This window comes from Phyllobates terribilis, unplaced genomic scaffold (genome assembly GCF_046119375.1).
Source record: "Phyllobates terribilis strain yellow unplaced genomic scaffold, ASM4611937v1 Scaffold_8__6_contigs__length_399053987, whole genome shotgun sequence".
Taxonomy (NCBI): Eukaryota; Metazoa; Chordata; class Amphibia; order Anura; family Dendrobatidae; genus Phyllobates; species Phyllobates terribilis.
In genome coordinates, this window is record NW_027362768.1 from 7,896,005 (window position 1) to 7,921,656 (window position 25,652).

General features: G+C 38.0%; 1 protein-coding gene across 7 annotated transcripts in view; it reads right to left on the reverse strand.

The window, feature by feature from the left end:
* Positions 1-25,652, reverse strand: part of NTNG1 (netrin G1) — a 429,565-nt gene that overhangs the window by 145,968 nt on the left and 257,945 nt on the right. For 4 of the 7 annotated variants that reach the window (XM_073642847.1, XM_073642843.1, XM_073642845.1 and 1 more), the window contains exon 5: positions 14,991-15,011. In XM_073642847.1, the coding sequence (XP_073498948.1) occupies positions 14,991-15,011 (21 nt within the window). Of the gene's footprint in view, positions 1-10,804; positions 10,844-14,990; positions 15,012-25,652 lie in introns of all 7 variants that reach the window. The other 3 variants (XM_073642844.1, XM_073642841.1, XM_073642846.1) reach the window with 1 other exon arrangement.

Below are 25,652 nucleotides of genomic sequence, written 5' to 3' on the forward strand. Positions count from 1 at the left end.
AGATTCAATGCAGAGATAGAAGGATTTGCATAATTCCGCCTCCATAGTAGATCTGTGGTTAATTCTCCAAAATGTTTGGAACAACAACTTGCAGAGCTCCTTCAAAAACTGTGTGCAAGTGTACCTACAGGAATTGCTGCTTTGATGCTATTTAGAAGGCATAAGGTGATCATCACAACAAATATTGTTGTGGTATTACTTTAGATTTCTCATTTGTTCATTCAGTTTGCATTTTCTTAATTGATAAAAATCAACCAAACTCCTATTTTTGATAGCATTTGCAGCATGCCTAATCCTTTTGCTCAGTACTGTATTGCCTAATCCTTTAGCTCAGTACTGTATTTGAAACTGGGCCACATTATAACTGCTTCTTAAGAATCCACAAGGCCCATGTCCATGAAGGACTAGCCTGTTTCCCTTTTCTAAGAGTGAGTGTCAGAATTGCATAATATTTCAAGGAAGAAAAAGATAAAGGGATCATGACATTCAGACGTCGATAACGTTATGAACCCTCACACCTGCTGAGATGTGTGCCCGATCAGCAGGTATGATGCATGTGTACTGTTCATTAGAATGGGACATGTGCATAATACCTGGCAAACGCGCACACATCACAGCAGGTGCGTGCATCGCAATGTCATCGCTGTCTCTAACTTATGAGGCGCTGATGAATAACCCATTTAATTGCAGAGCCTCTTTACAGTCCCTCTGCGTTCCTCATTATCTGGCCACTAGTGGAACCTTCTTGGATTCTGTAGGGTTCCCTTTTTACTATGAAATTGTGCATAAAGTTTCATCAATTTCAACCCTTTCCTGACTCCGATTTCTTGCTCCCTTTATTCATCATCCCTATTTTTTATTTTTCTCTTTTCTCCCTTATCCATTCTTCTTTCTGATCTGTTCTATCTTACACATTTCAATGATAATGATGATAAAACAAACTATACAAAAAGCATTCACATTCAGTAGGTTGCCCAGTTTTTACAAGCCATTGAGTGGCTCCCATTTTTCTTCATAACTACGCAAAATGCCAGGTCAACAGTTTGGAAAAATGTGTGACAACCCCTATGGGAGCTGTGATATTGGTTGTCACTTAGCAGTTCTAGAAACAGATATAACTATGAAACAACTGAAGAAAATTTTTAACAACCTGACAAAAGAAATTGGCTCAATGACATCCAATGACAGGTGGTGATCATTTCGCTTTTTGGAGCAATGCTCTTTACTATTATCTACGGTTGTAGTAGAGAAGAATGTTATATCTGGCTGGTTCTTTTTTTGCACCCTGATACAATTTATGATAATGCAATATGTTTCATTGTGGCGCTATGGAAAAAACGTATGAAACTCAGCAGGATACAACATATAGTAAAAAGATTCACTTCTTCAGGATCTTCCTGCTAATAAATCAACCCCTCTTCATTGACAACTCCAGCTCTACTTCATCAATGTGATGAATTAATATCGTCCAATCCTAATCTTCTGATGCAAACATAAGATCAGTGGTAACACAAGGACGCCGTGATAGAGAGTTCTTCAATTAATCTATGAGGATGATAACCTGTAGCAGAACGATGATGTCATAAAATTAATGATGTGTGCTACAATAAAAGGCGCACTATTAACACAAAGCTAATGAGTGACAGCTCTGCCAGGGATAATAAAAGACACAGAAAATTATTCTCTGCCCCCTCCTCCCCCACCTATCTCTCCCACTACCTCGTATGTGAGAGCGCTCGATTCAATACTACATGGGAAGACTCAGAAGTCCTCGGCTTTCATTCTGCGCACAGCCGCTGCTAATCCATGCAATTAAGGGCAGTGATTCAGCCGCGTTTTGTTCTGTTACGGTTATAGTGCTGAGACCCAGACACAATAATTTGGAGCAGATGAACGAGATAATTGCATTTATTTGCTACCCATAAATCTAGGTCAGGATCTGATTTATCGCAGCTCCCACTGGATAGAGTTTCGGTTCTCTCGCTATAAATCTTAGTGAGATTGCTAATGTATTTTGTGAGATTACTAATCTGCTCTACTCGCCAAACTCACTTGCGTCCTATTAAGGTATGATAGTGGGAATAACTGAGGGCTGCATGTTGATTTTTTTTTATTTTTATAAAGCCTGCCTTAATAAACCAAATTACGCGTGTGACCGCATCATTTTCTCTAAATAGTTGTAAAGATGAATAGTGAAAATATTCAATCAGCTAAATGGGAAATGCTGATCTAGTACAGCAGAGATTTGTACATATAAACGTACAAGGGACTAGTCTGGTTTCAATTGCGTTTCCATGGTAGATAGAAAATATCAAACTATGACAAGCTACAAAGCTGCACTAAATAGAGCAGGGATCCACTACCGAGCTTGCTGTTACATGGCAGTGGGCTTTTACACTTTGATCACAATTTTAACTAAAAACCTCAATAGATCAATGTTTAATAGTGGGCTGTGCAGTCCATGTTCTTTTTTCTACAGTTATGGTATAAATTATGACATGAGCCTAGGCACAAAAAGTCAAAGCTGTGATGCCACATATTCGCTTGTGATGTTATTTCCCCCTATCATGACTCCCTTAGCTTTATCTGCTAGATTAAAGCACTACTTGAATCATTGCATAACTAAGAGATTTGATCTTTTGGAAAGTCAGAAAAACAAAATTATATTGGGGCCTTCTGCACTTTCTACACAGTGCAAATTGTGCAAATGCTCATAGGCTTCTACAACCTGTGGTATTGGTGGTGGGGGTGCTCTAAGATTTCTCTATCTGCAGTCTAGGTGCTCTATTTAAAGAGGACCCATCGCTTTCCAGAAGTATGTAAGTTTTTACCTTGTGTAAATGCCACTGCACTCCTAAAACTGGCATTGTATTTAGTTTCTTCTTACACATCTTCCTTTCTGAGATATAGCTATCTTTTAATGTAATTAAGGTACTCTGTGCGTGGTGGCCTGATAGCTCTTAATGTGGCTTCCACGAATAAGCTTTGAGCTAGGCACTCTGTCTAGAAGGTCCCAGAGGTTGCCTTATCCTTCACCCATTAAGCCCTATATAGGATCTGGACTTACACAAGGGCCCTTGGATTGGTATCCATGGGGTGGCTGCTGGCCAGTTGAGCTGGCTCGCAGAGGATGGTCAGAAAGCTGAGCCAATACCAGGAGGTCAAGAACAGGAACAGAATCATCGGGCAGCTGAGTAGTTAAAACATGGCCTGAACTCAGAAACAGGAATCAAACAAGCAATGAGCAGAGGCAGATAAATGTAAATTATTATTATTATAACTCCAGTTTAACAACTGGAAGTAGGAAGCCAGGAGTTGAGTGTGATCCGCTGCAAAGGCTGCCTGGACATCACCACTAGTCCCATAATACCTATTCAAACAGCTACACTGTTTCCTAGTGTCAACCTTAACCCTAAAGTTAAAAGAAAAAAAGGGTTTGGTACCGTGTTCGCCAGTTGAAAAAAGATTCATCTCAGTGGGAGAAACAAGATAATCTTGCAGTTATGATACCTTTTAATGGCTAACAAAAATAAAATAAGTGATGTTACAAGGCAAGATTTTGAGACTTCTTAGGTCTCTTCCTCAGGCATGGTATAAGATACTTTGTTATACGATGCCTGAGGAAGAGACCTAAGAAGTTTCGAAAGCTTGCCTTGTAACATCACTTATGATACCTTTAATGTCTAACAAAAACAAAATAACTACAAGATTATCTTGTTTCTCCAACTGAGAACATCATCACCTGGTGACAGAATAAGTAGCAGAGGAAGTGAGCACAGACATGAATGTCTTCCCTATATGTAAAATTAGTATTTTTAGACAAGTGGGCATGTACCTCAACTCTTTTCTCGGTGTGTCCTCTTGAGGACCACACCCTGTTAGCAAAAAAAAAAACTAGAGTCACAGGAATAAAAAATAAATTGAGCCAGATTCAGGAGATCAGCAGCATTTTCATGGGGTAAAAAATACATATTTATGGCAAATAACAGGACTTTTAAATATCTTCTTTGCCTTACTCTGCCTTACTCTGTGTCAGCAATTGTATTGCATTTATCACCTAGTGTGCTCTCACCCAGTTGTTCACAGACCATTCTTCTGGATTGATTCATTGACGCCTGTTCGAATTTAGCCACATACTGTTTTATTCTCTGCACTGTCTGACCTCCTGGATTCTGCCTCGGCTATCCCCGACTCCGCTACTGGTACTGAATCTGCCCTTGTTTATTATTCTCTTGTCCTGACTTCAGCCAGTTTGGTTGTCTCTCAGCTTTGTCCACCATTGAGTAGCTACTCTGTAGATGCAACCTGGAGACCCCTATAGAGAAGATCAGATCTCTGTAAAAAGGGATAAAGGGTGAAGGAGCCCCTTAGACTCTGCTTAACAGAATGGTCAGTGCAAAACTTATTTATGGAACCCACTTTGATCTGATTTTTATAGCATGTAAAGTAATATACAAAGACACATCACCATAATATGAGTTTTTGGATCTATCTACTAGAGAGGTATTTACTTATTTTACTTTACCAGAAACATCACCAAGCAGTATGACCCTGTTACCAGTGACAGTCTATTTTAAAAAAGCTTACACAGAGCATGTATATGCAGCAATGGCAAATAATTGTATCACTGTGTCATTTTGATACACTGTGAAATGTCCTCTCCATAGATTTCTATTAATTTCCATCTGTATTGATTAGTATCACAGATTGCCTTAAGCAGCTGTCAGTGTGATCTGTGATGTGGGGATGCAGAACTGTCTGCAGATGCTCTCCTCCCTACGGTCTGTCAGTGCGCAGCTAAGAGTTGTATCAACATGTGAGACAAAGCATTTCAAACTGATCAAAATTATTAAAAAATGAAGGAATTAATAATGTGCGGAGCCTGGGTGTTGTTTTTCTCATGTCATTTCAAACAGAAATAAACATTCTTGATATTAAAGTAATGGATGGAGCAAGAGGAGATGGTAACCTAAGTAGTTAAGCAAATTAAAGAAGAAAAGAGAGGTACAATGTATTTGATGTTTCTCATATTTCTCAATTAGAGAGTCCTGTCTAGATTGCAGAAGACATGTCAGCTCACAATATCTCACTGTCTTGAGGCATCATCCAAGTGCAGGTACAGTTACCATATGTTCGAGGGAGTAATTTGCATTTTTGGATGTGCATTTATTTTACAACATTGAACATAGTGTGAGCCGCACGCAAATCCAATTAAAGAATCCAGGGTCCCTGCCAAAAAAATATTGCGGTCCTTATTTATTAAAACTGGTGGAATTAAAGTGGTTAAACATTTATTTTTTGGGGAACAGGCATGAAATTATGGTTATGGGCACCACTGAGACTTTACTAAAACTTCTATCTATCAAAAAAAGCAAAAAAAGTGTGCAGCACTCAATAGAAAATTCCATGCAAAACAAAAATCTGGTGTACTGTATTTATTGGCCCATGCAAACAGGCGACAATGTTTCAACTTACAAGCAAATGAGCCTTTATTAAGCAAGTGAGCTTTTTTTGTCTGTCTCATAGTCCATCTTTCTACTTCATATCTATATTTATGATATCTATGTATTATATATAAATAATATAAAATATTTATATCTCAAATTTATCCATCTGCCTCATATCTATCTATCTATCCACCTATCTATCTATCCATCTATCTATCTACCTCATATCTATCTAATATCTACCTATCTCATACCTATCTATCTCATATCTATCTATCTAATATCTATCAGTCTATTTATCTATCTATCTATCTCATATCTATCTAATATCTATCTATCTATCTATCTGTCTGTCTGTCTTTATCTCTCTCTGTCTATCTGGCTCAAATTAATTGAGCTTTTTCTATTTATACTGCACTGTTGTTTGTTGGCCTGAGGTAACATAAGAGGTATTAGTGGAGATATGCAGAATATAGGAATTTTACTGATATGATTAAATTACACAATGTCAAAGGAAAATTCATTTGCATTCAACAGGATTTCCTTCCTCGAAATATAGATGGGTTTTGTGACCCCATACAGCACCAAAAACTCTTAGCTCACTTAACCAAACAAAGCTGTAGATGAAGAGAGGACAGGAATTTCATGTAGATAATGGAATCCCTCGGCACTTAGCGTCTTGAAATTCATGAAAGAGCTTCAGGGTTTTACAATTCTCTGCTGCCTCTCCTGGGAATTTCTGCATTCTCACAACTCGCAGATTCTTCTACTTTTTTACCATCACTTTATCAGGTAAAATTCCACTTAGTGTTTTAAAAAGGGCAAATGATCACTCCTTCCTTCTTCTGTCACAGAGACCAAAAATATACTATAAGGTAGAGGGCACCTGTTTCATACATAAAGCAAAAATCACTATTTTGATGCTATAATGAAAACTATGATTACCAACAACAAAACATATGGTGTAGTAAAGTCTCATAAAACCAGAACTTTTCTTGGAATATTAAGATTAAAGAAAATAATATAAATAAAAAAGCAGAGTAACACAATGTTGGACCACATGCATAAGAGTAAACATTCAATAAAAATATCTAATGTCTAATATACAGACATGCCCCCTGACGAAGCTAGGGTGAAACGCGCGTAAGGGCGCCAGGATCACATGTTACAACAGTCTTTCCCTTTATAACATGTAAATACTTTATTACTGTTTATCCTGAATGCTTATTTCTCCACTGGGATATACCTTATAGGCACTGGAAAGCATATTCTGTATACTAGACATTAGTTATTTTTATTGAATTTTTTCTCTTATACATGTGGTCCACCATTGTGTTACTCTGCTTTTTTATTTATAGTATGTTTTTTAACTGTATTATTCTAATAAAATTTCTGATTTTCTGAGACCTTAGTACACCATATGTTTTGTTGTGGGTAATCATTGTATTTGGGTGTGTCTTGGTAAGAATATTTTAAATACTATTATGCTCAGGTTTGTTGGTTCTAATGAAAACTAGTTCAGTTAGAAGAATGCTTATATGTTGTACAGATACTGAAAGATTGTATATAGATTAGTAACAACCCAGTTTGGACCCTAGAATGATGGTGGGGTATACAATGAAAAAAATTAACCTTCTTCACTAGCATTATTAGGACATAACTTTTATTAAGTATTATTTAAAATGAATGATATAATATACACAACACTAACTACATTATTAAATTACAACTGGCATACCAGATCTCTAATGTGCAGACTTTTAAATAATACTAATTTACTGTTTAATTGAAAGCACTATTTCTAAGCCCTACTATTGCTGCAATAGTTGTGCTGGTGGTTTGTCTGCAGTACACATACCCTTATTTGGGCCAGGGAAAGCCACCATATTTGTTAAAACACAAGTGCCCTTCCCACTCTCCCGACATGTTTCGCCGCTAATATGGATTCATCAGGAGTACAAGTAATTATGGCATGGGTATGCCATTCATTTGATTCCTATATCATCTAAAAAGGTCCTACATGGCTATTTAGTCTAAAAGGCATACAACACAGAACCTCAATTGTTGTGCATTAGTCAATTTGAAGGGTAACAATTTTCTGTCTATTTAGACAACTGTATATGAATATAGTTTACAATCATAGTGATAAATAAGTTACAGTAAATTACTACATTTGCACATTAGCTGCAGTGATGGACAGTTTCCAACCATGTGCAAGGTTAGCAAATGCTGAGATATAAAGGGAATGTGTCACCAGGTTTAAGCTTCCCCACCTGAGAGCAGCATGATGTAGTGATGTATCACTTACTTGGCTGCTTGCTGTATCTTTCATAAAATCATTGTTTTCTCCGCTGCAGATCTACCAGTTCTCTGAATACTGAGCTCTGTAAAACCCGCCCATGTCACTGATTCACAGCTTTCTGTGTACACTGTGCATAAGCAGAAAGCTGCCAATCAGTGGTGGGGGCAGGGTTATACAGAGCTCATGAATATGGAGGACTACCTGACAACAGGTTTACTAGTCCTCTAATGATAATCTCCTGCTGAAAAAAGTGATTTTACCAAAATTACTGCAAGCAGCCCAGTAAGTGACACAGTGCTGCAATCAGTGTGTCTGTCCCCACATTATCCTGCTCTCAGATTGGGTGACAAAAAACAAAAACCAAGTAACAGATTCCCTTTAATGGAAGGATCTACGTGTATGGCAGGTACTCTGGGGCATCTGTGAGAAAGTCTAGGAAGATGAGGTTTGTATGGGGTCATTAAAAGCTGCAAGGACATCTGATGATGAGAATTTATTAGGATCTGTAAGATTGCTTACTCTTAAAAACTGCAATAAAAATATCATTTACGCGTCGCACATAATACTTCTGTGACTAAGGACTCTTAGTAGTCTGAAATGCGTGAGACTGTAATTTTTTCTATTTTGGATTTTTTAAACTATTTTATGCAGACAGTTGTCTAATAAAGATCGCCTTTTAAACATTTTTTTGCGGTGTTGGATTACAGTATTTTCCTATCATTCTGTTACATAAGTAATGTGGTATGTGGCACCAATTTAAAACCGCAATGGCATGCTGCTAATGATTACAACCATTTTTAGCTTGGGACATGTACTTATTTTCCATTTTTATGTGGGGAAATATGAAAATAGCATGTGTTATGTTTGCTGTGAATTAGGGTATATTTGTCTATTACTACTGTAATAGGCTGGAAAACCCACCACTGTAATGATTTGCACACTGCAAGGCAGATGGCAATTATAGAAGACAAATGTATACTTTGATAAAATATTAGTGATGTAATTACAGTATGATTAAAGTATAACCTGACATTAAATATAGTTATGGAAAGAGGAATCAGACAAAATACATACTGTCAGATCCTGGATATAAAAGAATCATTTTAGAAGAGCATGAGCGATCATAGCCAGGGAAACTACGGAGTGGTCTGTATCATCAGTAAATTGTAACTGGTATAACAATGTGACAAACATTTAAAGAGGTTGTCTGCTACTTTTACACTGATAGCCTATCCTTAGGATAGGTCATCAATGTCTGATCGGCCGGGGTCTGACACCTGGCACCCCCACCGATGAGCTGTTATCGGGGTCGGCACTGGTGGCCGCCAGACAGAAGTACTCATTTGCTGAGCAGCTCCGTCTACTTGTAGTGGCTGGGGCTTTGGTACTGCACATCCGCCGGCAGCTACCGCCGCCACAGATAACATCTGATCAGCGGGGGTACCGGGTGTCGGACCCCGGCTGATCAGACATTGATGACCTATCCTAAGGATAAGTCATCAATGTAAAAGTAGTGGACAACCTATTAAAAGTTAGTCACATTGTTTATACCATTATAATATTTAATTCTTCAAATTTGTTATGCCTCTGAAGGGTAAAGTGGTGCTATGGCAGTGTTTGGCATGTTTAGCCATTGTGTTAACTTTCTGGTCTATAGAAATAACAGGAAAAATCAATTTATCTATTTTGCTCGTAAAATCACCAAAAGAGAATTAGAAACATGGTGATTTAATTTACCAATGCTTCCCAATAAGCAGAGAAACGCAAGTCAGGCAAAAATGTATCTCACCTCCAGCCAAGAGCCTAAACATTATTACATGCAGAGTATTATTATTTTTTAATTAGCCTTGTAATAAGATGTCTCTCTTTATTATGTAGGCCAAATAAATAAGGATGATACAGCTGCATCTAAAGGAATAATCTGCAAGAATTTAGCCACTTGTAAAGATTTAAACTTTATATTAAATACCAAATAGAAAAAAAATTGAAACAGCAAAATTGCCATTTTTTGAACTTCCCCCCAAAAAATGCATTTTCTTTTTTTTTACAAGGTCCTGTTTTATTTAATCACTAAAATCTAAAAAACACCCCTTATGTTTAGTATCACTGTAAACCACATTGTGGTTTGTCCTGATGAAGAAGTTTTGAACTTCGAAATGCGTTGACTAATAAACCGCATTTCTGGATATCAATCATCTTTCATTCTTGATCAACTGGTGGCGCAGAATTAACCCTTTCTTTCCAATTTGGTTTATACTGATTTGTGGATCTGCAGCAGCCTTAAGCCTATTAGTGGTTGTGGTCACACAACCATACCAGGTGAGTACTTTTGCCTTTGGTCTCCCCACTTGTACTCAGATAAAACCCTATAGAGCTTATTGTTATTCGGCTTTAGTCACCTCCTCCTTGAATATTGGCACAATCACATAGACTGCAGTAACGATGACGGATAATGCTATGGACATCCTACCTTGTTTTGTGTTTGCAACATCTAGGAAAGTAGCATTCGTCTTTATTCTATCAAAGTTTGCCGGCGCTGTGTATGTCAGAGAGAAATTGTGAATGGTTATTTAGAACTGTAAGCACTAGGAGGTGGCATGGAGGAGCAGAGCAAGGGAAAGTCCAATGGAAAGGTAGACTGATTATTTGGAAAAAGCCACAGGGTCAAATTTGCTCAAGTATTGAAAAAAGTTGCATTTAGCATCTTACAATTAAAGTTCCAACCTAATTTATAATTTAAAAAATCCAACTAAAATGAGAATTTTAAATGTAGGAGACAATTTTTATGCTCAAAGGTATTAAAGGTATACACACAAACTCTCAACCATTTCCAATACTAGGTCACAGAATACAGGATGCCAGGCTTTTCTAAGTCTATACAAGGAAGGAAAGAAGAAAATATAAGCTACAAATGTTCTAATACCAATGTATAGAAACATGAATCACAGGAACTGCAAGAGGATCGAAGCTCTATTGCAAATACACTCACAAATCTGCAGAACAATCATGGAGACACAGGGATTATATAGAAAGACGGATTTAATAAAATGGTTACCTGAAGTGATGGGTTGCTTCCGTTTTTTGTCCTGAACGGCTGCCATAAAAAGACAGGTTTGTCTCGTTTAGTTCATGGTTTAATGAGTAGAAGCATAAATTTAGCTAACATAGTTCCTTATATTATAGCGCATGTGACATTGCCAGTATAATATAAGTGATGCTATGAATTCCCCAAACGACTACCTGGGATCAGACATGCCACTGTTTCTCACTTGGGTGGACATAAGACAGGAAAGGGTTGAACTTGCTGAATGGGATAGGATGAGGGTAAATAAAATGTTATGTGTCAAGATTCTCACTTGGCATACACTCTGTTATTCCGCGTAGTCATTAGAGTCTATTACGTTGTTACTGTGCACTCGAGTGAGCCATAGACAGCATTACCGCCAAACGTTCAGACCTTGAGCGTAGGAAACTGACCTTGTTATGCAAAATGAATTGTCAGGCATACATGCTGGGTGACACTGTCATCAGAATTAGCTGTCCGCTTTTCCCAATGTAGATTGAGTGTTCATCAAACAATCCACCTAGAAATTTTAGGAATTTTTGCTCTGTCTTAATGGACCAAATGACTGGATAAATTCGAAGTATGTGCTAAAAATGAGTTTAAAATGTTTCTAACTTTTATGTAATTGTTATTTTAGTAACATAGCAGATATAGTGCTTGCTGTTTATGCACTACATGTGTAATGTCTGATATTGTCTGTACATGTCCCCTCTGAACTGTAAAGTGCTGCAGAATATGTTGGTGCTATAGAAAAAAAAATATTATTTTTTATTATTATTTGCTATATATTGTGCATTGAAAATCAGTCCACAGAGTAAAACTGAGTGAAATCTGAGAAGAATAAGTCCAGACTGTCCTGATTGGCAGTACATAGTTTATTAGGTAGCGAAAACGTTGGAAGGGGGCAAATCACTATGCACAGTTCTATAGGAGAGTGTGAGAATAGCTAGTTACTTGGTATTTATGGGTAAGATAAATATAAGAAGTAAATGAATTGTATAAATGTATATTAAAATACTACATACATCTTATGTAGTTAATTAAGAACTTTTTTAAAAGGTAATTCCACATGTTGATCTCATGTATTATTTCATGACCCCTTTTTATGATGTGGTTGGCTACTATGGATGAAAAATGTAACATTTTTGCTTACAGTGGGTTTACTCCAGCACCTTTCCTCTGGCTGAGTGCTGATCAATGATATAACAAGTTGATCAGCACTTCTTTAAAGAAGATCTTTGACCAGTTTTACCATGATAAACTAGGTAACTCATGGAATAGTGGCCGCAGAGACACTCTGAACGTAATTTTTCTTCCTTAATTTCTCTGCTTTGTTGCAGAGACATTAGCTTTAAAGTTTAGGTTATAAATTAACAGTGATGGGTGAGTGTCGATTAGCGAGCATTACCGAACATCACGTGGTGCTCGATTGCTCGGATCCCCATAAGTGAATTATCTGAGCCGAGTGCAGAGAAAGAGAGAATTTTTCCATCCTCCAGAAAAATGCTTGAGTTTACCATTTACTTCCATTATGGTCGCTACTGAAATTGAGCACAGCTGATTGTCTGACGTGCTCAATTCGAGTACCGAGCACTCGAGCATTTCAATACTATAAATGAAGTGTAAGGAGTCATTGCCTGGAGGCGTGTACTTCTTCTATTACATAAATGAGACTGACCAATCATAAGCAGGTCGCAACATAGAAGCGAAAAAAAAACACACCCCATAATAGCTTAGAACACACTTTATCCTTTGTGAGATATGTAATGACAGACAGTCTGCTCTCCACACTGGTTTTACTGCAAAGCTGTGTGTGATTACAAGTGCCGGTAGTAGAGCAGTGATTACTTTTACCTTTCAGCTTTGATCTCACAGAAAAGTAAGGGGAGCACAGCAGAGCCAACAGCACTGTGAAAGGAAAGCTGCATATGTGCTTGTGATGAGTCAAAGCTCAGCTCTGCTGTACTGCCACTTCTCTCACACTGATTGATCTGACAAGAAAGCTAAAAGGTATGTGTAATCACACTTATGTTTTTTCTAATTTACCGGCATTTTGTAATCAAACATAGTCTGCAGTGAGATCAGTGAGAACAGACTGTCTGTTATTACATGTTTCATACAGGAGAAATCCTGTTCTAAGCTATTTTGAGTGTGTGTTCTTTTTTCCTGGAAGGCTGCTGCCCACTTATGATTGGTAAATGTCATACAGGGGAAAAAGTACACGCCCCAGTGAAAAAAATTCTAGTAATGCTCTCTCAGACCAAACATAAATTATGACCTAAACTTTAAATGCTATGTATAATTCAGCTTTGCAGTTACTATTCCATGTTATGGCCAGCTTGTTAAGCTCCTCTTTAAATCCTTTTTACATGGCCAATGCAAAAATGTATGTGAACTGACCAATTGCTAATACACATGAAGAGATGTGCTGCTGAAGATTATGTTTGAGCCCACATAAGTGATGCAGTTATGGTCTTTTGTTGACTGATTGCTGCCATGTTTACATAGACAGTGATTGTGAACAACCGTGCTTATGAATGATCCTTTGCCTAATTATCACCATGTATAAAGGAGCCTTAAAAGATTGTCTGGTGAAAACATGTTAACTATTCGCAAGATATGTGATAACTAGTGATGAGCGAGCATGTTCGTTACTCGAGACTTACGAGAATGATCGGGTGTTTCCCGAGTATCTTCAGAGCGCTCGGGTGTTATGTTTTAGTCACGCTGTGCAGATGATTTGCAACTGTTTGACAGCTTTAATACATGTGAGGAATGCATGCTTCTTAAGCATTTCTCACATGTATTAAAGCTGTCAAACAGTCGCAAATCATGTGCATGGCGTGACTAAAACATAACACCTGAGCACGCTGAAGATACTCGGAGAGCACCCAAGCATGCTCGCCAAAAGGGTTAACAGAACATACTCGCTCATCACTAGTGATAACTTGTTGATTGGTGAGGGACCTGCATAGATTTTCAGAATGTGGAATGTGGAATTTTTATTCCCATAGGAAAATATGACGGTAGGTTGGATGCCTGTCGCTTGGCAGCCCCAGAGGGAATGAATAGAGTGGTGGTTGAGCATACCCACTGCCGTTCAATTCTAATGGGGATAAAAGTGCCCAGTTCTGCTGAACAATGTGGTTCCGAGCAGTCAGATGTTCCCAATCAATCAGTTATTATCTATTCTTTCAATAGGTGATTATTTATTTTCACCAGAGAACCTATTCAAGGGCTTTGTGGAAAATGAACATATGGTGTACTATTGTCTAATCTTGCACAATACTCCGACCCTATTATTTTGGTTCCTAACTCCCACACTTGAGAATAGACGTGTAACATTGGTGCATATTAACAATTTAGAGTATCTGATGTGCTCAGTAAATTAAATTCTGTTATACAGTATGTGTACAGCCATTTTAATGAAAAGCTAGGGTGATGATGGCAAGGAAATGCATGGTGTCAGAATATAGTGAGTTGTTATGTACTAAGGATCAAGTGGACTAAAAGTGTCTAAAGTCATAGTAGGATTCTAACAGTCTGGTCACCCATTCTTTGTTATATAAATGGACAAACATATGAGGAGCAGGATCACATGGTGTGGGGGGAATGGAAAGCAACCACATCATGCAAAATAAGCAGCACAGAACCAAACATCCACCAAAACACACCTCTACTGCAGGTTCAATGGGGCGTCCCTTATTAATAAGATGGACAGATACAGTATAGATACATATATATTTATAAGCACTGACAAAGACTGTCAGGAAAATAGATTGCCTGAACTTATCTGGGGAAATCAAGCTCGTATATACTATATATATTGTAATATCACTTTTTGCAATCAGTGAATTGTGCTGTCACTTCTCCTATCTATCCCCATTGATTTAATCATCTGTCTGTCTCCGTGTCTGTATGTGTGTCTACTTCGCGCTTCGCTCAGCGCCTGTGAGGAATATATCAGGCATATAAAACCCGGTACAGACAGGCCGAGCTGGTTCCTGTCAGACCTGTCATAAGACTCTTCTCTCTGATTCAATTGTACATGTAAATGCAGCAAATATTATCCTGTCTTTCCTGCAAGCTTGTTCTTTCACTGCCGCTCTGTGTGGCTCTGATGGATGTTTGGAGAGGACTAGAATCATTGTACGTCAAACACTCAGATTGTACTCACTGCTGGGCATGTTGGATACACCTATGAGAAAGAACAAGAAAAGACATGTTACGTGCCGGTAATACAGTCACGGAATAGAAACTTACAAACACTCAATGATATAAGAGTGACACGTCTCTTTTATATTTTATAAACATGCCAAGAGGACTCAAATATCACCAATTGGAGAATACCGGTGTCATGCACCACCAGACCCTGTCCTAGACATAAAACATCGCATCAGTTTACACAGGAGTAGTGCAGTTATTATAGACATTTAAACTAGTAAATTTAACCCCTTAGTGGCAGAGCCAATTTTGACCTTCATGACCAGGCCAAATTTTTGAAATCTGACTAGTGTCACTTTAAGAGGTAACAACTCTGGAACTCTTCAACGGATTCCAGTGATTCTGAGATTGTACTTTATGTTAGTGGTAAACTGAGGTTGATATGTTTTGCGTTTATTTGTGAAAATATCGGAAATTGAGAAAAATTAGATATTTTCAAACTTTCAGTTTTTTTATATCCTTAAACCAGTTAGGCGTCAGTACAAAATTATTAATATATAACAATTCCAACTTGTCTACTTTCACATCTCGATCATTTCTCAGACGTCATTTTATTTTGTTAGGATGTTAGAAGGGTTAAAAGTTTCGCAGCAATTTTTCATTTTTTCAAGAAATGTACAAAACCTGATTCTTTAGGGATCTATTCAGATTTAAATGGACTTAGAGGGGCCTATATATTGGAAATTCCCCAAAAGTGATACTATTTTAAAAACTGCACCCCTCAAATACTTCAAAACTGCAGTTAGGATTTTTTTTTAACCCTTCAGATGCTGCAAAGGAATTAATGCAAAGTGTGATTAAACCCCTGACAAATGACCCCATTTTCAAAACCCAGACCCATTAAGGAATTAATCTAAAAGGTGTGTTAAGTATTTTGAACCCATAGGTGCTTCACAGAACTTTTTAAAATGTAAATTTGAAATCGAAAATTCATTTTTTTTTCACTAAAATGTTGTTTTAGCCTTAAATTTATAATTTTAACAATGGATAATAGAAGAAAATGGACACCATAATTTGATAAGCAATTTCTCCAGAACACAATGATGCCCCATAAGGTTTTTGGATTGTAGATCAGTCTGGAATAGACTGTGAATGCCAAGTTGCATTTGCAAACTCCTGTCATGCCAAAACAGCAGAAACCCCTACAAGTGACCCCATTTTGGAAACTAGACCCCTCAAGAAATTAATCTAGGTGTGTATTGCTCATTTTTAACTTACAAGTGATTCATGAAACTTTATAACATTTAGATGTGAAAACAAAAAATTGCTGTTTTTCTACTAAAATAGTGTTTTAGCACCAAATTTATAATTTACACGTGGGGGTAGTAGGAGTAAATGGACCCCATCATTTATTAGGCAATTTCTCCAGAACACAGTGATTCCCCATAGGCAGTCAAAAACTGCTGTTTGGGCACATGGCAAAACTCGGAATGCAAAGAGCGCTATTTCATTTTTGGAAAGTAAATATGGACATTGTGTTTCATTTGTAAAGCCTTTGAGGTGGCAAAAAAAATTAGAAACACCCAAAAGTGACCCCATTTAGCAAACTAAACCCCATAAAGAATTAATCTAGGGGTGTGGTGAGCATTTTTAACCTACAAACTACATAATAGAATTTTATAAGATTGTGCCGTGAAAATGAAAAACGTAGGGGTTTTTGCTAAAATTTTACTTGCATGATGGGTAATAGAAGAAATTGTATGAGGGGTTGTGATTAGCGAGATGAGTTGTAATTTTTAATGACATCATTCATTTTATTGTTCAATGTCCTGGAAAATTGGAAAAAAATTCAAAGTGTGGTAAAATTGTGAAAAACACAATTTTGCAATTATTTTTGTTTTTCTGTTGCAGAAATAACCTGACAATATGATTCTCTGGGTAAGTACAATTACAATGATACCAAACGTACATAGCTTACATAAATTTGTAAAAAAATGTTCCTTGTGTCACCATTTTCCAAGACCTGTAATGTTTTCATTTTTTTGTTGATGGATCTGTGTGCGCTTTTCTGTTTTACATGGTGGACAGATGTTTTTAGTGATATCAGTTTTGATTGCTTCTTATTGCATATTTTGGCATAGTTGCAACAACCAGGAAAACCACACAGTTTTGGCGTTTTGATTTTTTTTTCTCTTTACAGTGCTTTCCAATTGGGTTGATTTATGTAACAATTTGATAGGTCAGACGTTTATGAAAGCAGTAATGCCACATATCTTCATTTTTCTCATTTTTTAATTATTTTTATTGTCAATGGGAAAAGAGGAGTGTTTCCAATTTATATATATATATATATATATATATATATATACAGTTATATGAAAAAGTTTGGGCACCCCTATTAATCTTAAGCTTAATGTTTTATAAAAATTGGTGGTTTTGCAACAGCTATTTCAGTTTGATATATGTAATAACTGTTGGACACAGTAATGTTTCTGCCTTGAAATGAGGTTTATTGTACTAACAGAAAATGTGCAATCTGCATTCAAACAAAATTTGACAGGTGCATAAGTATGGGCACCCTTATCATTTTCTTGTTTTAAATACTCCTACCTACTTCTTACTGACTTACTAAAGCACTTTTTTTTTGTTTTGTAACCTCATTGAGCTTTGAATTTCATAGCCAGGTGTATGCAATCATGAGAAAAGCTACTTAAAGTGGCCACTTGCAAGTTGTTCTCCTGTTTGAATCTCATCTGAAAGTGGCATCATGGGCTACTCCAAACAACTGTCAAATGATCTGAAAACAAAGATTATTCAACATAGTTGTTCAGGGGAAGGATACAAAAAGTTGTCTCAGAGATTTAACCTGTCAGTTTCCACTGTGAGGAACATAGTAAGGAAATGGAAGAACACAGGGACAGTTCTTGTTAAGGCCAGAAGTGGCAGGCCAAGAAAAACATCAGAAAGGCAGAGAAGAAGAATGGTGAGATCAGTCAAGGACAATCCTCAGACCACCTCCAGAGAGCTGCAGCATCAACTTGCTGCAGATGGTGTCACTGTGCATCGGTCAACTATACAATGCACTTTGCACAAGGAGAAGCTGTATGGGAGAGTGATGCGAAAGAAGCCGTTTCTGCAAGCACGCCACAAACAGAGTCGGCTGAGGTATGCAAAAGCACATTTGGAGAAGCCAATTTCTTTTTGGAAGAAGGTCCTGTGGACTGATGAAACCAAGATTGAGTTGTTTGGTCATACAAAAAGGCGTTATGCATGGCGGCAAAAAAGCATAGCATTCCAAGAAAAACACTTGCTACCCACAGTAAAATTTGGTGGAGGTTCCATCATGCTTTGGGGCTGTGTGGCCAATGCCGGCACCGGGAATCTTGTTAAAGTTGAGGGACGCATGGATTCCACTCAGTATCAGCAGATTCTTGACAATAATGTTCAAGAATCAGTGACAAAGTTGAAGTTACGCAGGGGATGGATCTTTCAGCAAGACAATGATCCAAAACACCGCTCCAAATCTACTCAGGCATTCATGCAGAGGAACAATTACAATGTTCTGGAATGGCCATCCCAGTCCCCAGACCTGAATATCATTGAACATCTGTGGGATCATTTGAAGAGGGCTGTCCATGCTCGGCGACCATCAAACGTAACTGAACTGGAATTGTTTTGTAAAGAGGAATGGTCAAAAATGTCTTCATCCAGGATCCAGGAAATCATTAAAAGCTTCAGGAAGCGACTAGAGGCTGTTATTTTTGCAAAAGGAGGATCTACTAAATATTAATGTCACTTTTCTGGTGAGGTGCCCATACTTATGCACCTGTCAAATTTTGTTTGAATGCAGATTGCACATTTTCTGTTAGTACAATAAATCTCATTTCAAGGCAGAAACATTACTGTGTCCAACAGTTATTACATATATCAAACTGAAATAGCTGTTGCAAAAACACCAATTTTTATAAAACATTAAGCTTAAGATTAATAGGGGTGCCCAAACTTTTTCATATAACTGTATATATATTTTTTTTAATTTTTACTTTATTTTTAGGGGATTTGAACCTGCGATAGTCTGATTACTTGTACTGTATACTGCAATATAACATCACTGCAGTATATACTAAAAATCACATTGTCATATGAAGATCAGCCACAGACTTGTTTTTTACAGGAACCCCGTCATGGTAGGTACAACGGGACTATATGAGGCCCCTAGCTGCCATGGCAACCCATGGGCACCAATTACATTGCCAGGGGTGTGGAGAGATTTTGGGCGGTACTTGGAACAATGCGCTCCCCAGATTGTGCGCTTTGAGGTGTTAGCAGATGCTGGCTTCTACCAGGTATAATGGAGGCTCAGCTCCTAAGGTGGTACCATCACAGGGACCCGACATATGATGTGCCAAAACATCATGCAGTATGTCAGGAAAGGGTTAACCCCTTTCTGACCCAGCCAATTTTTGTTTTTGAGTTTTTGTTTTCCCCCCTTCCAAGAGCCATGACTTTTTTATCTTTCTGTCCACATAGGCGTATGAGCATTTATTTCTTGCAGGACGAGTTGTACTTTGAAGTGACACTATCCATTTTATCACATAGTGTACCGCAAAAAGGGAAAAAAATACAAGTGCAGAGAAATTGCCAGAAAAATCCACAATTCTGCCAGGAAATTGTTTTTATGGTGTACATTGTGTGGTAAAAATGACCTGCCAATATGATTCTCCTTATCAGTACAGTTATGGCGATAATTGTTATTTTTCTAGTAGTGAAAAAAAAATCGGAAATTTGTAAAAATATATGTTTTGATCGTGTTTCCATTAACCAAGACCAGTAACATTTTTATTTTTCAGTCTATGGAGCTGTGTGAGCCTTAGTTTTAGTGAGCTGAGACAAGTTTTTAGAGATACCATTTTGGGCAAGATATGACATTTTGATCGCTTTCTACAGCATTTAATTATGGTGTTGACGCAACCAAAAAACGCAATTTTGGTGATTCTATTTTTTTTCTGTTTACAGTGTTTGCTGATCAGGTAAAGTCCGGGGTCACACAAGGGATGATTCTCTCATGTGAGAGAATCGGATCAATTATAGTAATGACACTCAACTCAGAGTATGAGCCGAGTGTCATCTTAGTGTGATTCGATTCTCTCAAAAGATAGAATCGTATCACAGGCGCGGAGAAGACGGAGAACTTAATTTCTCCATCCTCTTCATTGTATGTGTCATCGTAAATCAGACTGCACTCGGATCACATCTGAGTGCAGTCCGATATTTTACATCCACCCATAGACTTGTATGGGTGCGTGTGATCCAATTTGCGGAGCCACTCGCAGAATGCCGAATATGCATGAGAAAAAAAACAGAGATCTGCACTGCCCCATAGTATAACATTGGTCCAAGTGATATCCAATAAAACATCTCATAGCACTTGTCCAAATGATATGCCCATGTGAGCAAACTCTAATAATTTTATATTTGATAGATTGGACTTTTATGGATGTGGCAATACCACATATGTTTTTTTTTATTTATTTACAAACTTTTTTCTTTTTTCCTGTGTTTGTTAGTCCCCTATGGATTAGGGTAGGGAACTTGAACCTGTGATTGTCTGATTGCTTGTACTATATACAGCAATACCACAATATCGTTGCATATACAGGTGCATCTCACTAAATTAGAATATCATCAAAAAGTTAATTTATTTCAGATCTTCAATACAAAAAGTGAAACTCTTTATATATATAATATATTATATAGAGTCATTATAAACAGAGTGATCTATTTCAAGTGTTTATTTCTGTTAATGTTGATGATTATGGCTTACAGCCAATGAAAACACAGAAGTCATTATCTCAGTAAATTAGAATACTTTATAACAACAGCTTGAAAAATGATTTTAAAATCCAAAATGTTGGCCTACTGAAATGTATGTTCAGTAAATGCACTCAATACTTGGTCGGGACTCCTTCTGCATCAATTACTGCATCAATGCGGCGTGGCATGGAGGCGATCAGCCTGTGGCACTGCTGAGGTGTTATGGAAGCCCAGGTTGCTTTGATAGCAGCCTTCAGCTCGTCTGCATTGTTGGGTCTGGTGTCTCTCATCTTTCTCTTGACAATACCCCATAGATTCTCTATGGGGCTAAGGTCAGGCGAGTTTTCTGGCCAATCAAGCACAGTGATACTGTTGTGTGTAAACCAGGTATTGGCACTTTTGGCAGTGTGGACAGGGGCCAAGTCCTGCTGGAGAATGAAATTTCCATCTCCAAAAAGCTTGTCGGCAGAGTGAAGCATGAAGTGCTCTAACATTTCTTGGTAGACGGCTGTGCTGACTTTGGTGTTGATAAAACACAGTGGACCTACACCAGCAGATGACATGGCTCCCCAAACCATCACTGATTGTGGAAAATTCACACAAGACCTCAAGCAGCTTGGATTGTGTGCGTCCCCACTCTTCCTTCAGACTTGATTTCCAAATGAAATGCAAAATTTACTTTGCATTTACTTAGTGTCAATGACTGCCTTCTAGACATCTGTCAAGTCAACAGTCTTCCCCATGATTGTGGAGCCTACTGAAACAGACTAAGGGACCTTTTTAAATGCTTAGGAAGCCTTTGCAGGTGTTTTTTGTTAATTTTTTAAATTACTGAGATAAAGACTTCTGTGTTTTCATTGGCTGTAAGCCATAATCATCAACATTAACAGAAATAAACACATGAAATAGATCACTCTGTTTGTAATGACTCTATATAATATATGAGTTTCACTTTTTATATGCAAGAACTGAAATAAATTAACTTTTTGATGATATTCTAATTTAGTGAGATGCTCCTGTAGTAAAATATCACACAGGCACAAGCTGGTTTTCAATGGAACTTTATGATGGCAGGCACGAATGTCTTCGGCAGGCACGAATGTCTTCAGCAGACACACGGCGGTCATAGTAACCCATCGGCGATTGTGTCATAGTTACATGTTTACACAGCTTGAAAAAAGACCTAGGTCCATCAAGTTCAACCTTTCTCCACCAATTATGTCTTCCTACCCTAGGTCTCGTGGTTGATATTGACTTTCAGGATTGCTTCTTCCAATTTGTGGCACCAGATTTCCTGTCCTCCTCCTCTCTGAGGAGGCTATTTGCATCATTCAGTAGGCACAAACAGCCATGTATGAATAATAGCTGGCTTGTCTTAATGATAAGTCAATGATGATTGTCTTTAGATGGGTACTTTAATAATGTTTAAATGTTAGATGAGATGCTGTGAATGATTGAGGTCATAGAATGCAGTGAGTAGGAGCACAGGTCACAGATCCACTCCTACATTGAAAATGTGAATATTCGGAGCTATTTACCATGAGATGACTCCTTTTCAATGCTTTTCATGCTATTATTCTGTATGTGGATGGAGGTGAAAGCATCTGGAAGAATTTACGTAAGAAACCTTATAAGAAAATTATGTTTTTGTTTTAAAAGATCTACCCAGGTCTGGAACTGTGACTTCAATACTTTCAAAGTCATTCTATCTGGATATAAATCATTTGTTAATGGATTACACGCAGACTAGGTCAGCTGCTACACGCTCTTCCTGCCTTTATTAGATCACATTCGTATCACCATCAGTTCTCCTCTTGTTTCTTCTGTCAGCTGGCCCCGGATTAAGCTCTATATTAGAAAAATTAATTGAGCAGAATGATAGCAGAAAGCATTAAACCACTCATTGATCTAACACCTCATTGATTCCTCCATTAAAAACAGTCTGCATTAACCTCTCCCTTCTAGAGTGTTTTGGAGCACTAGTCACAAAACCAATGCTTTCCATGGGCATTTTATTTCCTTCTTAAGGTGCGCTTTCATTTTAAGTCCACACGCTGTGCTAGAACTTAGACCATGGATGAGCCCCTGCTTTCTTTGAATACCAGTTTATATAGATATAATTGTATTGCTTACATCATTATTATGTTGAAAGCTCTAGACAATAGTGAACTGGAGCAAGTTCAGAGAAAAGCTACCAGGATGGTGAGTAGACTGCAAACTATGTCCTACAAGGAACGGTTAAAGAATCTGGCAATGTTTAGCTTGCAAAAAAGAAGTCCAAGAGGAGACTTAATAGCTGTATACAAATATCTAAAGGGATGCCCCAGTACACAGGGATCATCCTTATTCTCATTTGCACATGGAAACACAAGAAGCAATGGGATGAAACTGAATAGGAGAAGATACAGATTAGATATTAGAACAAACTTTTGGACAGTGAGGGTGATCAAGGAGTGGAACAAACTGCCATGAGAGGTGGTGAGTTCTCCTTCAATGGAAATCTTCACAGAGTGGCTGGTCAGACATCTTTCTGAGATGGTTTAGTGACTCCTGCATTGAGCAGGGGGCTGGACACGATGACCCCAGTGGTCTCTTCCAACTCTAATATTCTATGATTCTATGACTCATGAGTTTCTAGGCCCCCATTGCAGATTCGTCTATTAGTCTCTACTGGCCACTGCGAAGACTCTTATATGTAGAGTAATTTTTGCAATCTAAACATATTGTATGGGTACGTAGACTGAAACAGATCAAAATCATGGTGAGTCCCAATGAATGAATGAAGCCATGAAGTCTGTATGAATCTAAGTGGCTGAAAATTGAATGAACTGTCAAGGACACTTGGATAAATGTTAAAAATGTCTTCAAGATTTGTAAAACAACTCCACTACTAGTAATACCGTAGAAGGCCCTCAATACAAGAGATGAGCGCATCTTTTCCTTGACTTTACTGAATTTTCCCCCAAAATTTGATTTGTGGAGAATACATTTGCATGAATCTCAATAATCTAAAACTTATAATTGCTTGGAAGATAGACGTGGGGGAGAAGAGAGAAAAAGAACCCTCCTGCCCACAAGAGCTTAAACTCTATGAGAGAGAGAGAACCCCACTGACGATAAGAGCTTACACTCTACAGGAGAGGGAGAGAGAGAAAGGAACCAGCTGACCATAAGTGCTTACATTCTACAGGAGAGAGAGAGAAAGGACCCAGCTGACCATAAGAGCTTACACTCTACAGGAGAGAGAGAGCAAGAACCGCATTGAGCAAAATAACTTACAATCTACAGTAGTGAGAGAACCCTAATGACCAAAAGAGCTTTCACTTTACTGTACAGAAGAGAAAGAAACCCATTGATCATAAGAATGGACAATCTAAAGGAGAAAGAGTGATGGATCCTTGCTGACCATAAGAGCTTACACTCTAGAGGAGAGAGCAGGGGACGTCGCTAACCATAAGAGCTTACACTCTACAGGCAAGAGAGAGAGAGGACCGCATTGACCATAAGACATTACACCTTACAAGGGACAGAAAGAGAGGACCCCACTGACCATAAGAGCTTACACTCAACAGGAGAGACCCAGTGACTGTGGAGATGGAAAATTACTCAGCTGTACAAAAGGTGCTGCACTGAGGACTGCTGATCTCTGATGGCCCAGGTACTGACCACCACTGTACAAGGTGTGATAATACGCTAGATGTTATAGCTAGAGATGAGCGGTGTTCGACTAGAACTGTTCGCCAATCTCAAATTCGAGCTGTTTTGGGCAGTGTTCGAGTTGTTCGACGAACCCGAACGATTTGCAAAAAATTCGGCTGTTCGAGGTTATGTTCGATAACTATTCGTGCACCAAAAGCGTGTCCTGCATGTCTGGCGCTATTTAGAGCACCAATCATGCAGGGATTGTCTGCCACTCACTGTAATGCCACAGCCATGGTGGTTGTGGCATTACAGTGATTGCCCAAATCGATGGGAACAGTGCTCACAGTGAAACATGAAAAGCCGGCAATTCAGCAGCGGCATACACCGGTACCCGACAATTTAGAACAGAAAGAATAGAGCTTCACACATAGATTAGATAGATAGAAACATGTCAGTCACATATATATGAAGTACAGTGACAGTGTTGCTTACTGTACTTGTCATTTAGTGTAAAGGATTTATCAAAAAAAATAATAGTGTTTTCATGCACCGTCTCTTTAAAAAAGCCGACCGGCAATTCAGCAGCGGTACCCGACAATTTATAACAGACAGAATAGAGCTTCACACATAGATTAGATAGATAGAAACATGTCAGTCACATATATATGAAGTACAGTGACAGTGTTGATTACTGTACTTGTCATTTAGTGTAAAGGATTTATTAAAAAAAATAATAGTGTTTTCATGCACCGTCTCTTTAAAAAAGCCGGCCGGCAATTCAGCATCTGTACCCAACAATTTAGAATAGAAGAAATAGAGAATCACACATAGATTAGGTAGATAGAAACATGTCAGTCACATATATATGAAGTACAGTGACAGTGTTGCTTACTGTACTTGTCATTTAGTGTAAAGGATTTATTAAAAAAAAATAATAGTGTTTTCATGCACCGTCTCTTTAAAAAAGCCGGCCGGCAATTCAGCATCTGTACCCGACAATTTAGAATAGAAGGAATAGAGAATCACACATAGATTAGATAGATAGAAACAGGTCAGTCACATATATATGAAGTACAGTGACAGTGTTGCTTACTGTACTTGTCATTTAGTGTAAAGGATTTATTAAAAAAAAATAATAGTGTTTTCATGCACCGTCTCTTTAAAAAAGCCGGCCGGCAATTCAGCATCTGTACCCGACAATTTAGAATAGAAGGAATAG